This window comes from Balaenoptera acutorostrata, chromosome 7, assembly GCF_949987535.1.
Source record: "Balaenoptera acutorostrata chromosome 7, mBalAcu1.1, whole genome shotgun sequence".
Classification (NCBI taxonomy): domain Eukaryota; kingdom Metazoa; phylum Chordata; class Mammalia; order Artiodactyla; family Balaenopteridae; genus Balaenoptera; species Balaenoptera acutorostrata.
This window is the reverse complement of record NC_080070.1, coordinates 45,667,989-45,681,404: the sequence shown is the minus strand read 5'-3', so window position 1 is coordinate 45,681,404 and position 13,416 is coordinate 45,667,989. Positions and strand designations below refer to the sequence as shown.

Below are 13,416 nucleotides of genomic sequence, written 5' to 3'. Positions count from 1 at the left end.
CCTGCTCTCACTCTCTAGTCCTTGGAAACTCCTTGTCCACCACTCTTGATTCAGCTTTTGAGGAGTTCCATAGCATTCCTAGTAGTAAGGGACTGAAGTTTAACATGTTCCTGTTATCTTTAGCAGGCAAAACCGGCATCCTGGTCAGTTCATGCACAGTCTCAGGCCTGTCTGCAGACCTTTAAGGTCTCTACATTCAATAAATATTACTGTGTGACCACTACATGCCCTGTTGGGTATATAGAGTTGTAAATGCTCAGACCCAGTGGTGTTCAAACTGTACACGCATCAGAATCACCTGAAGCTTATTATACACAGTTCCTGATTAGGTAGGTCTGGGATGGGGCCTGAGAATTTGTATATCTAACAAGTTCCCAGGTGATGCTGATGCAGTGGTCTAGGACCACATTTGGAGAACCATTGCTCTAAAAGAATCATAGACTCGTAGCAGAGGTCAACTTCATTTTACATATTCATTCATTCAACAAATATTTATTGAATACCTACTATTCTAGTTGTTGGGATGTAGCAGAGATAAAACAGACAAAAATCCCTGCCCTCAGGTAAAACTATTTTGCATGATACTCTGATGGTGGATACATGTTATTTTACCTTTGTCCAAACCCATAGAATGTACATCACCAAGAGAGAACCCTGATGGGGGACTTCCCTGCGGTCCAGTGGTTAAGACTCCACGCTTCCAATGCAGGGGGCGCGGGTTTGATTCCCGGTTGGGGAACTAAGGTCCCACGTGCCGTGCGGCCAAAGTAAAATAAATAAACTTAAAAAAAAAAAAAGAGTGAACCCTGATGTAAACTATGGACTTTTGGTGGTAATGACATGTCACTGATTATAACAAATGTACCCCTCTGGTGATGCACTCTGCTGATAATGGAGGAGGCTGTGTGTGTGTGGGGTGGCGGGGTGGCGGCAGAGGGTGTGTGGGAAATCTCTGTATCTTCTGTTCCATTTTTTTGTGAACTCAAAACTGCTCTAAAAAAACCAAAGTCTATTCAAAAAAATCCCTACCCTCAAGCCAGGGTAGAGGGAGGGCCCAGAAACCCATTCCAGCTGGCTTAAGAAGAAAGGAAGGGAATTTATTGGAAGGATCTCCAATTCCTCCTGAGGATCCAGAATCGTGAATGGAGGTGACTTTCTGGATCTCTCTGAGGGATTGCAGAGGGGCCGCATTTTCCCCTTCCCTGAAAGAGAGCTCCAGCAGGCTTTCCATGCCACATACGTGACCTCTTGGGTCCAGTAACGCTGACTCACTGGATTCTGTCTCAATTCCACATTCCCAGGATCTCTCCCATTTGATTGGTCCCATTTGCGTCAGGTTCCCGGCACCCCCCCCCCCCACCACCACTTGGGTGTTAAGTCATGTGTTAAGTGGAAGGGTGTTAAGGCTCATCCCTTCTGCAGGACTGGATCTCAGAGAGCCGGTGGGCTGGGCAGTACCTCGGACAGTGTCAGGGTGGACCGGAAGGGTTAAGTGGCGGCAGAGAGCCTCAGGTCAGGACTTGCTTACTTAGGCGGGAAGCATTTAAATTGTTGATCTGCATGGTAAGCCTTCCTACAGAAAAGCCATGTAAAGAAAGAGAAGCTACCCAGTGAGTGCAGTTCTGCTAACTTTAGGAGAAGTTATTCTTTTATTGGCAGGCCAACCTAATGCCCCCTTTGAAGACTTAATGGCACTTTTTTTTTTTTAATATTTATTTACTGATTGATTTTTATTTATTTATTTTTGGCTGCGTTTGATTTTCGTTGCTGTGCGCAGGCTTTCTCAAGTTGCGGTGAGTGGGAGCTGCTCTTGGTTGCGGTGCGTGGGCTTCTCATTTGCGGTGGCTTCTCTTGTTGTGGAGCATGGGCTCTAGGCACATGGGCTTCAGTAGTTGTGGCACGCGGGCTCGGTAGTTGTGGCTCGTGGGCTCTAGAGCACGGGCTTCAGTAGTTGTGGCGCACGGGCTCAGTTGCTCTGTGGCATGGGGGATCTTCCCAGACCAGGGATCGAACCCATGTCCCCTGCATTGGCAGGCAGATTCTTAACCACTGCATTAATGGCATTGCTTTTAATTTTCATTTGTGGGTCATTGCAAGTAACTATACATTCATATTGATTATTTAAGTTGGCTATATTTTGCTGGGCTGAGAACTTGTGTAAAATAAGAATTATTTATAGAGAGCTGACATTTTAACTTGTGCAGTTGCTTAAAAGCAAAAATCCACAATAGCAATGTAACGATTTTACTTTCCTTTGCAAAACTTTTCTTTTAATGATATTTTAATGCACCAAAGACCATCCAAGCCAGCCGCTTGCATGTCAGGGTCTGACCCTCCGTGGAGGTGTGAATAGATACGTTCTCTCCTTTCCTTCCTCTGCACTCCTACTCGCTCCTCTTTTCTCCCTCACCTTCTCTCTCTTCCTCTCATTTTTCCATCTGGGTAGCAGACAGGTAGTCTGCCGGATCATTAATGGCTTGCCTTTCCCCCCTGCCAGGGCTCATTAGCTGCGGTAGAGGTGGTTGTTTGAGGAAGATACTCTTGGGCAAAGGGTCTGGGTAGCCCAGAGTCACCTTTGGGAGCAAGAGGTGTGGGGAGGGAGGTGGGAGGCAGAAACATCAGACTTGGCCTCCCTCCCTTGAGTTGGGCCCAAGCTCAGCAGTGGAATTCAGCCTGGGGAGTGTGTTGAATCTCAGCTGTGTCATCCCAGGGCTAGGCATCCAGCTAGGAGGTGAGTTTCTGCTTTTGTGCATTTCATGAATGTTCTAGTCTCATTCACCAAGGGCTTTGGCAAGGACCACAGTCCTCATGTCAAGCACGTCCCGTGTAAGCCAGCCATCTGACCAACTTTGAGACACCAGAAGGCGGTTCCCATGCCCAATCGACTGACTCTTTATTAACTTGCTTCCCTTCTGTTATGAATTCTCAAAATATGGCAGTCTTTTTAATGTTCAAAAGAAATTTATTCAGTCTAATGTACAGCAGTGTGAATATAGTTAATAATACTGTATTGTGTACTTGACATTTGCTACGAATGTAATTCTTAAGTGTCCTTACTACAAAAAGAAAAAGAAAATGGTAACTATGTGAGGTAATGGATATGTTAATTAGCTTGATTGTGACAATTATTTCACGATGTATCAAAACATCAAGTTATACACCTTAAATATACGCACTTTTTATTCGTCCATTATACCTCAATAAAGGTGCAAGGGGGAGTAATGTATTTGGTTATTGTTTGTCTAAACTGAATCTAAAATTGGCATTTAGAGCAAGCTGTCTTTTCCTTTCATAGTTGATCAGGGCTTCAGCTCTGCTAACCATAGGGCCATTCTCTCTTCCCTTTGTAATGGCCACTTTAACTTCATTTCTGGCTCTGAGATCAGAATAATCTCAGCAACAAGTAGTATACATGCATGTCAATTTTTGGCAAAATGTTTTAAAATTAATTTAATTTTTAAAGCAATACAGATGCACAGAGTTTTAAAAGCAGTTAAATAATTCCATAAAGCTTAAAATTATAGTTACCAAGCCGCTAAGAGTGGGGAAGGGACTCTGGCATGAGGTAGCTGCTCTGAATTCGGACTTTGATGCTCCAGGTTTCCTTCTGCCCTGCGGCCTCCGCAGGCTCTAGGAGGCACACAGCGTCCACCCTTGACCAGATCCCCTTTTGCATACACCTAGATTCTGTTTCTTCCCTTCTAGGTCAGTTTCTGCCCCTCCGTTCCCTTTCCATCTTCCAAAATGTTGCCATCTCTTGACAGCAAGGGTCTCCGCTCTGGTTTCCTCAGTCCTTTTTAAAAAAAGAGCTTAGGAGCTTGGCTAGGAATGGGCTTTGGGGGCTCTAGAGAAGGGGGTGTGTTCAGTTTGCCGTATGTTCTTTTTAAAGTTCATCCTCACTGCAGGTTGAAACCTGCATTTAGAAGTAGAGCCACAGTATTTATGCTTTAAGAACGCAGCCACAGGGATAGTTACCTATCTTGAGGAATAAGCGCAAGGCAGTGTATGCTTGTTTGTAGCAGATGAGTGAGTTGAATTTGAGTGAGTTGAATATGATGGGTGTTACGTGATGTCTCCTGTCGCAGTGGTCCTTGAGCTGATCAGCTGGAAGAGCATCACTGGAGGGTGCTGCAGCCACCTCCCATACCCCGATTGGGGCAGAGGAAGGTAGAAGTGTCAGGGGCAGCAATCAAAGGGTCTACAGCAGTGAATGAGCAGGGGAGAAAAAATAAGCTGGTGGAGAGGAGAGGGGGTGTTGGATGTGCTGGATAATTTCCATTTGCCTTTCTAGGTCCACTCTACCCCTGTTCCACTTGCTTTTTGCTCTGGGAGGTTGACCTATATGGACTACCTGTGCATAGTATGGGTTATATCAGTGACCCCTTGTAGTCTGGCTTGTGGTTGGGTTCAGCCAATGGGACATCAGCAGGAGATCAGAGGGAGGGAGGAGAGTGAGGTGGAGATATTTATTCCTCTGGCTTCCTGCCTATAGAGTCATCACATGGGCTGTGTCCCTAGACCAAAGGTCCTAGCTTAGCTTCTGTCAGGTGCTCTGAGCTCCCTCTCTATTCCTGGATCCTTCAGGTCCGGGTGTGACAACAGCACTCCCTTCTGGTCCCCAGAGGTACTGCATTGTCCCTTAATTGTTTCTCTGCACCCTGCACACAGCCCCTTTATTAAAGTGTCCTGGAGCTGCCTAGTTTGTGCCTGTCATCTCTTTCCTGCAGGACCTCGATTGGGACATCTGCACATCAGCCCGATACTGGGACAGGCTGAATAAGGACTAATTCCAGCACTTGCAGAAATAATTTTCATGACCAGCTTCTGGCTGGACCCTGCGTATGAATTTGTTCCAGTTGTACTGATCAGCACAGACTTGCTGAGAACAACTTTATTTTTCCAGATGGTCAGAGTTTTCAGCTGTAGACAAAACTGGCCTTGCTTGTTAGTTTCTCATGTATGTGAATTATACATTATCTTTTGGAAAGATGCTTTTTGTTTTTAGCGTGTTGCTTAGGCAGTCATCAAATGAATAAATTAATACTGCGAGGCCATACCAGTTTTTATACATCATCTAGGGAGGCCCTGTGCGTGGAGGGTAAGAGTCAGATAGTCCTGGGTTCTAGCTTTCTTTCCCACTTGGCTAACTTTGTGAGCTTGGGAAATTTTTTCACCTCCCAGGAGCCTGAGTATCAGCACTTACCTTCAGGTGTTGTATGAGGATTAAATGAGGTAGCGTATAGAAAAGCTTAGGTTACCCCTGTGCCTGACACATAATAAACGCTCTCTAAATAGTAGTTATTATTAAAAACTCCCGTTAAATTTGGGTTCTGTGGATGAAAAATATAAAGTTCCGTGCCTGGGAAGTCTTCGAAGCCTGAATTCTGGTCCATAAATCCTCCAGTTTGATGATGGTTCAGGGTGTGGCAAAGCCCCAGCCAAGTGAAACTGAAGAGCTGGCATTCCCCAAGTTGGGTTTCCGTCCCCCGGAGACAGAGGGTGGAGGCTAGAGCCGACTTTGGCACAAAGCTGATGATGTGCTTTTGTTCTCTGGCTTGTCAGCCAGAACTTGGACATTTGCTTTCTGTTCACTGACCTTGGAGAAAGGAAGGCTGTGAAACGGACTGTAAAACTAGGAGGAGAAAGGGAAGGAGAGGGCAGGTCTGAGGAAGATGACCTGATGGGTGGTTAGGTAGACTGTGCTGCTCTCCCAAGCTGTTCATTAAGGAAAATGAGGAAAATGTAGAAGTAATTTACCAAGTGAAGGGCAGGTAGATTCCAACAGCCCTTAACATTTTATTACACAAGTACAGTCGTCTCTCGGTATCCATGGGGCATTGGTTCCAGGACCCCTTTGGATACCAAAATCTTCAGATACTCAAGTCCCTTATAGAAAACGGTGTAGTATTTGCATATAACCAAGGCACATCCTCCTGTATACTTTAAATCATCTCTAGATTACTTCTGATACCGAATACAATGTAAATGCTATGTAAATAGTTGCCAGTGTTCAGCAAATTCAGGTTTTTGCTTTTTGGAACAATCTGAAATTTGAAAAAATATTTTCAATTGCCAGTTGGTCGAATCCATGAAGTGAAACCTGTGAACATGTATTCCGTGATCATTTTGAAATTAAGAGAGAATTAAAGAGAAGACAAATCGTCACCTGAAATCTCCTACCCATAGATTACTATTGGTAATATTTTCACGTGTCACCTTGTGGATTTTTCACATGCATCTGTATATGTAAATTCAAAATGGGATTATTTTATATGTGGCTCTGTAACCTACACTTTTCTCTTCATGTGTATGTCCTTCTATGCCAATGAATAGAAATGTTAAAAATTTTTTTTTATTGAGGTATAATTGACATATAGTATTATATTAGCTTTAGGTGTACAACATAATGATTTGATATTTGTATATATTGCAAAATGATCACCACAATAAGTGTAGTTAACATCCATCACCATGCAGAGTTACAAAAAATTTTTTTCTTGTGATGGTAACTTTTTTTTTTTTGGCTGTGTTGGGTCTTCACTGCTGCATGCGGGCTTTCTCTAATTGTGGCGAGTGGGGGCTACTCTTCGTTGTGGTTCGCGGGCTTCTCATTGTGGTGGCTTCTCTTGCTGTGGAGGACAGGCTCTAGGCACGTGGGCTTCAGTAGTTGTGGCTCACAGGCTCTAAAGCGCAGGCTCAGTAGTTGTGGCGCACGGGCTTTGTTGCTCTGCGGCATGTGGGATCTTCCCCAGCCAGGTCTCGAACCCGTATCCCCTGCATTGGCAGGTGGATTCTTTTTTCTTTAACATCTTTATTGGAGTATAATTGCTTTACAATGGTATGTTAGTTTCTGCTTTATAACAAAGTGAATCAGCTATACATATACATATATCCCCATATCTCTTCCCTCTTGCGTCTCCCTCCCTCCCACCCTCCCTATCCTACCCCTCTAGGTGGTCACAAAGCACCAAGCTGATCTCCCTGTGCTATGTGGCTGCTTCCCACTAGCTATCTATTTTACATTTGGTAATGTATGTAAGTCCATGCCACTCTCTCACTTCGTCCCAGCTTCCCCTTCCCCCTCCCCGTGTCCTCAAGTCCATTCTCTACGTCTGCGTCTTTATTCCTGTCCTGCCCCTAGGTTCTTCAGAACCTTTTTTTTTTTAGATTCCATATATATGTGTTAGCATATGGTATTTGTTTTTCTCTTTCTGACTTACTTCACTCTGTATGACAGGCTCTAGGTCCATCCACCTCACTGCAAATAACTCAATTTCATTTCTTTTTATGGCTGAGTAATATTCCATTGTATATATGTGCCACATCTTCTTTATCCATTCATCTGTCGATGGACACTTAGGTTGCTTCCATGTCCTGGCTATTGTAAATAGTGCTGCAGTGAACATTGTGGTGCACAACTCTTTTTGAATTATGGTTTTCTCAGGGTATATGCCCAGTAGTGGGATTGCTGGGTCATATGGTAGTTCTATTTTTAGTTTTTTAAGGAACCTCCATACTGTTCTCCATAGTGGCTGTATCAATTTAGGCAGGTGGATTCGTAACCACTGTGCCACCAGGGAAGTCCCAATGATAACTTTTAAGATTTACTTTCTTGGCAACTTTGAATATGCAACACAATATTATTATTATTTTTAAAAATTAATTAATTTTTTATTTTTGGCTGTGTTGGGTCTTCGTTGCTGTGCGCAGGCTTTCTCTAGTTGCGGCGAGTGGGGGCTACTCTTCGTTGCGGTGTGCAGGCTTCTCATCGCGGTGGCTTCTCTTGTTGCAGAGCATGGGCTCTAGGTTCATGGGCTTCAGTAGTTGTGGCACTCGGGCTCGGTAGTTGTGGCTTGCGGGCTCTAGAGTGCAGGCTCAGTAGTTGTGGTACACGGGCTTAGTTGCTCCGCAGCATGTGGGATCTTCCCGGACCAGGGCTCGAACCTGTGCCCCCTGCATTGGCAGGTGGATTCTTAACACTGTCCACCTAATGTCAGCCTGCAACACATTATTATTAACTATAGTCCATGTATAGTAATCTATACATACTATACTATAGTCATGTATAGTAATGCTATAGTACATCCTATAGCAGAGATCTGTTATTTTAAAATGGCCATAGAGCATTTTATTATATGTCCTTGCCTAACTTGCTTAAGTTATTTCAGTGTTTAGTTATTTATCCAGTGTTTAGTTTCTTATAAACTCTAAGCTCTGTAGGTCTTTCATTATAAAAGGCTACTGTAGGTCTAAAACTCTGTAGGTGTCTCTGCCAGTATATAAGGTACTTGTAGGCAAAGTCCATGCCTTGGACGTTTTTATATCCCCCAAAGCCCCTAGCATAGTATCCTAATTGGCACCCCCTTGTTGTTGCTAAGTTTGACATGGAAGAGGATGAGAGCTTGGATCATAGCCATGATTCCAATATTTATTTTCCTACTAAAGGCCATCACCAGTCAGCCTTTGAAACACATGTATTAGTGATTTCAACACTACATCAGACTTTCTATCACCTGCAATAATTATGTATAGTAATATTGGCATAACCCTTAGGGTTTCAGAGTACTTTTCACATTGTTTTATGGTACGGATCTTGTGATGGCTATTATCATCACTCACATTTTGCAGTGGAGGAAACTGAGATTAAGAGAGTTTAAGTGCACTTCCTGCTACACCACGCTGCCTCTTTGTTTAACTTATTGACTTAAAAGAAAAAAAAAGAAAATTAGTGTTAATTTGCACATGAGTATCTGTGATGTTGCTGTTAGGTACCAATCACATAGAAATGGAGTAAACGATTTTTTTTTTTAATGGAAGAATTGGTAGATATTTCACAACAAACAACATATATTTTTTTCTAGAGAGAGTTATGCTGATGCTTATCTGACTAGATTTGCTGGCAATATTCAAGGTAATTAAAAAATTCCAACCCTGCAAGTACTGTCCAATGAAGATATTTCCTGCATCAGTAACTCCTCTGTGGGCTTTTTACTTTGCAGTGACCTCACTCTGTCCATGGGTACATTTTTACAGGTTAGTTTCACTAAGGGAAGGATTATTTATACTTTTCCTTCTCTCTCCCTACCTTTTGGGTCTTCAGCTATGACAGAGACTCCACTTTCAACGTGTTTGTGGGAAAAGGACAACTGATTGCAGGGATGGACCAAGCTCTGGTCGGGATGTGTGTAAATGAGAGGCGTTTTGTGAAGATCCCCCCAAAGCTGGCCTACGGAAGTGAAGGAGTTTGTAAGTGTTTGTTCTGTGCTTGTAAACACATCTGCCGAAACCACCAGAACATTTGCAGGCTCTTCAGTCAGGCAGACTAGAGTCTTTGGAAGCTTCGGGTAGGGGAAAATGAGAAGCTGTGAGCACACACACACAGCTAAAATTTCATCTTAAAAGTTTATTTATTCTAGATATGAAAGAAGTGTTATTAACACAGATGTACTGAATGTTATCCTTGCTGAGAGGAAATTTTTGTGTTTTTTCTCTTTTCTTTAAATTTCATTTGGAGGGAGTTCCCTGGTGGCCTAGTGGTTAGGATTCTGGGCTTTCACTTCCATGGCCTGGGTTCAATCCCTGGTCAGGGGACTGAGATCCCGCAAGCCACAGGGTGCGGCCAAAAAATTTTTTTTTTTCATTTGGACAAAAGAAGGAGGGAACGTGGCTCATTTTGGAATTGTATGTGACCTCTTGAGCCCTTTTGGCTTCCATTCACCTTGGCAGCATCCTAGGTGTTTATTTGTCTGGCCCAAAAGGCAGCAGCTTCTCAGTGTGAACCCTCTTTATTTTCTAGCTGGTGTGATCCCCCCAGATTCAGTGCTTCATTTTGATATACTTCTGATGGATATTTGGAATTCGGAAGATCAGGTTCAGATTCACACTTACGTCAAGCCCCCCAGTTGCCCTCGGACCATCCAGGTGTCTGATTTTGTTAGGTACCACTACAATGGAACGTTCTTGGATGGGACACTGTTTGATTCGAGGTAAGTCCCGCCATTCGTGGTAGTATCATTGAAATGCCCCTTAGTTCTTTCTCTCTCATCCGCTTTTTTATGCCCATGGAGAAATCAGAAAAGGGATTTATTCCCAACTGCTCTGTGATTGGGAACAAAGATGTATACATGTTTTTTCTCCAGGGATGGGTATGAGTTCATTGGTAGCTGAGTTTTGGGTAAGAAAAACCTTTTGAAGGATGAATTGGAAATGCCCTCATGGTATGGAACTTTTCCCCTTTCTCATTGGTTTTCAGTCACAATCGCATGAAAACATATGACACATATGTGGGAATTGGCTGGCTGATTCCTGGAATGGACAAAGGGCTGTTGGGGATGTGTGTGGGAGAAAAGCGCATCATCACCATACCTCCTTTTCTGGCCTATGGAGAAGATGGAGATGGTAAGTCCTTCTCATTCTTCGAGCCACTCTCATCTGTCTTTATTTCTTTTGCAGTGGTTAATTTAACTTACTGTGTGGAACCCACCAGAGCTTTTGGTCTAGACTTGCAGTGTCCAATATGGTAGCCACTAGCTACATATAGCTATTTACATTTACATTAGGTTAAATAAAACTTTAAATTCTGTACCTTGGTCACACTGCCACAGTTCATGTACTTAAAAGCCACTTGTTGCCAAGGGCTGCTATACTGGACAGGGCAGATACAGAGCATTTCCATCACTGCAGAAAGTTCTATTTGGATGGTGCTAGTCTAAATCATTTGCTGTCTGATGAGTAAGTTGCAGAAATCTCCACCTATTCATGGTCATTGTTGTTCTTTTTCTTTTTTTTTCCACCTAGCACTATTTTATTTTATTTTATTAAAATTTTTTTTTTATTTGAGTATAGTTGCTTTACAATGTTGTGTTACTTTCTACTGTACAGCAAAGTGAATCAGCTATGCGTATACATATGTCCCCTCTTTTTCGGATTTCCTTCCCATTTAGGTCACCACAGAGTACTGAGTAGAGTTCCCTGTGCTATACAGTAGGTTCTCATTAGTTATCTATTTTATACATAGTATCAATAGTGTATATATGTCAATCCCAATCTCCCAATTCATACCACCCTCATTGTTGTTCTTAAGTAAGACATCTCAGGACTTCCCTGGTGGTCCAGTGGTTAAGACTCCATGCTTCCAGTGCAGGGGCATGGGTTCCATCCCTGGTCAGGGAACTAAGATCCCACAAGCCGTGTGGCCAAAAAAAAAAAAAAAAACGAAAAGAAAAGGAAAAAAAAAAGAAAATGTGATGCTATTTAAGAAGCTTACTGACAGCGATACCCAACTTCTAATAACCCCCTAATATAATGTTTTCCAAGCTATGTTTTCTGGCTCTAGGTCTACAGAGCAGGAGGAGAGGTTAGCCTTCTCTCCTGTCGATCTCCACTTTTATTACTGGGAATCTGCAGACAGTTTCTTTAAAAACCTGCTAAAAGAAAAATATAAAACTTGAAAATAACTGCCACAAATATATCTTAATTCTCCCCTCCCCAAGATATGTTATTATTCTTATCACTACTCAAACTCTCTCATCCTTGGCTAGTGGAAGTTCATTCCCCTTGTCTCCCAAATCCTTTTGTCATCATCCACATGCATATGAGGTACCAAATAAAGCTAGATGCCTAGCCTGATGTGAGGAATGTTATTTATTTATTTTTAATAAATAATAAATAATTTAAATATTTAAAATAAATAGTTTATTTAAAATAGTTATTTTTAAATGCTTTATACTTTGACACTGTGCTCAGCTATCCAGGTATAAATTTAAACAGGTGAATTGTATAGTATGGGAATTATATCTCAATAAAGTTGTTATAAAAAAACCCAAATATTCAGGTAGTACATAATAATGCTAGAAAAATTTAAACCCTGGGGTTACTGTAAGGCTTTCTGTTTTCTATTAAATTAAAAGATACAGAAAAGTAAAAAAGATTAACATTCTATCACACACCCTCCCACACCCACACCTGCATTTCAGGGATTAACCACACCTGGTGATCCAGAGGCTGACTCAGCAGCCTGCTTTCAGCAGATTTCACCATTCCTCTGAGGGGAAGGAGACAGAGGGGTGGGCTCTGCCAAAGAGCCAGTTGAAGGAGCACAGGCTTGGCATGCCCTGTGGTTCACTTGTCTAGGCCTTCTCCTTTGCATGACATAACAAATGGCAAGTAAGGGTGTTGAGGTAAGTGGTTCGTCAGGTAACTAACTTCCTTTTATCCCAGAGTCCTGGATTTAGAGTTACTTATTGGTTGATGTTGATCTTTGCAGGAAGAGCTAGTGCCCAATAATCTCTTCATGTGGATTATCGTGTTGCACATATTCAATAAATCCTCACTGTTAGGAACATCCATGAGAAGCAATACCATCCTGAAGTGAAATAGAAACGATTTGAAGGCGATTTATGTTTTGGATTGTGGGTGCCATTTTTTCCCCTCTTATCTCAGCTAACTTTAGTTTTACTTATATCTTGTTTTGGATGCACTTAAAGGATTGAATTTTTGCCTCTTTGAAAAATTGGGGGACTTCCCTGGTGGCGCAGTGGTTAAGAATCTGCCTGCCAGTTCAGGGGACATGGGTTCGAGCCCTGGTCCGGGAAGATCCCACATACCACAGAGCAGCTAAGCCTGTGCGCCACAACTACTGAGCCTGCGCTCTAGATCCTGCGAGCCACAACTACTGAGCCCGTGTGCCACAACTACTGAAGCCCACGTGCCTAGAGCCTGTGCTGCACAACAAGAGAAGCCACCGCAATGAGAAGCCCACGCACTGCAATGAAGAGTAGCCCCCACTCACCGCAACTAGAGAAAGCCCGCACACAGCAACGAAGACCCAACGAGCCAAAAATAAAAATAAATAAATAAATAAATTTATAAAAAAAAAAATTGGTTGTGAGGGACTCTGGTAGAGCTCACACCAAGGAGTACTTCCCAGAACTTCTGCTGCCAGTGTCCTTGTCCCCACAGTAAGCCACAGCCACCCCTTGCCTCTGCAGGAGACCCTCCAACACTAACAGGGACTCAGATTGATCTCCGAGATGACCCCAAAACTTTAGCAAGACTGAATGATATGAAGGAAAAAACCTATATGTGTGGAACAAGGACAGAAACTAGCAAAAGAGCCGTGTGGTTGACAGGGTTGTGGTGCTCCAGCCAGGTGTCAGGCCTGAGCCTCTGAGGTGGGAGAGCCGAGTTCAGGACATTGGATCACCAGAGACCTCCAGGCCCCACGTAATATCAATCGGCAAGAGCTCTCCCAGAGATCTCCATCTCAACGCTAAGACCCAGCTCCACTCAACGACCAGCAAGCTACAGTGCTGGACACCCCATGCCAAACAACTAGAAAGACAGGAACACAACCCCACCCATTAGCAGAGAGGCTGCCTAAATCATAATAAGTTCACAGACACCTCAAAACACACC

At 43.1% G+C, this 13,416-nt stretch overlaps 1 protein-coding gene across 1 annotated transcript in view; it reads left to right on the top strand.

Moving 5' to 3' along the window:
• The first annotated feature begins 1,545 nt into the window (after nucleotides 1–1,545).
• Nucleotides 1,546–13,416, top strand: part of FKBP9 (FKBP prolyl isomerase 9) — a 42,301-nt gene continuing 30,430 nt past the window's right edge. Inside the window, exons 1-4 of the mRNA XM_057549695.1 lie at nucleotides 1,546–1,610; nucleotides 9,101–9,246; nucleotides 9,797–9,986; nucleotides 10,253–10,398. Of these exons, the coding sequence (XP_057405678.1) occupies nucleotides 1,561–1,610; nucleotides 9,101–9,246; nucleotides 9,797–9,986; nucleotides 10,253–10,398 (532 nt within the window). The 5' untranslated portion in view covers nucleotides 1,546–1,560. The remainder of the gene's footprint in view (nucleotides 1,611–9,100; nucleotides 9,247–9,796; nucleotides 9,987–10,252; nucleotides 10,399–13,416) is intronic.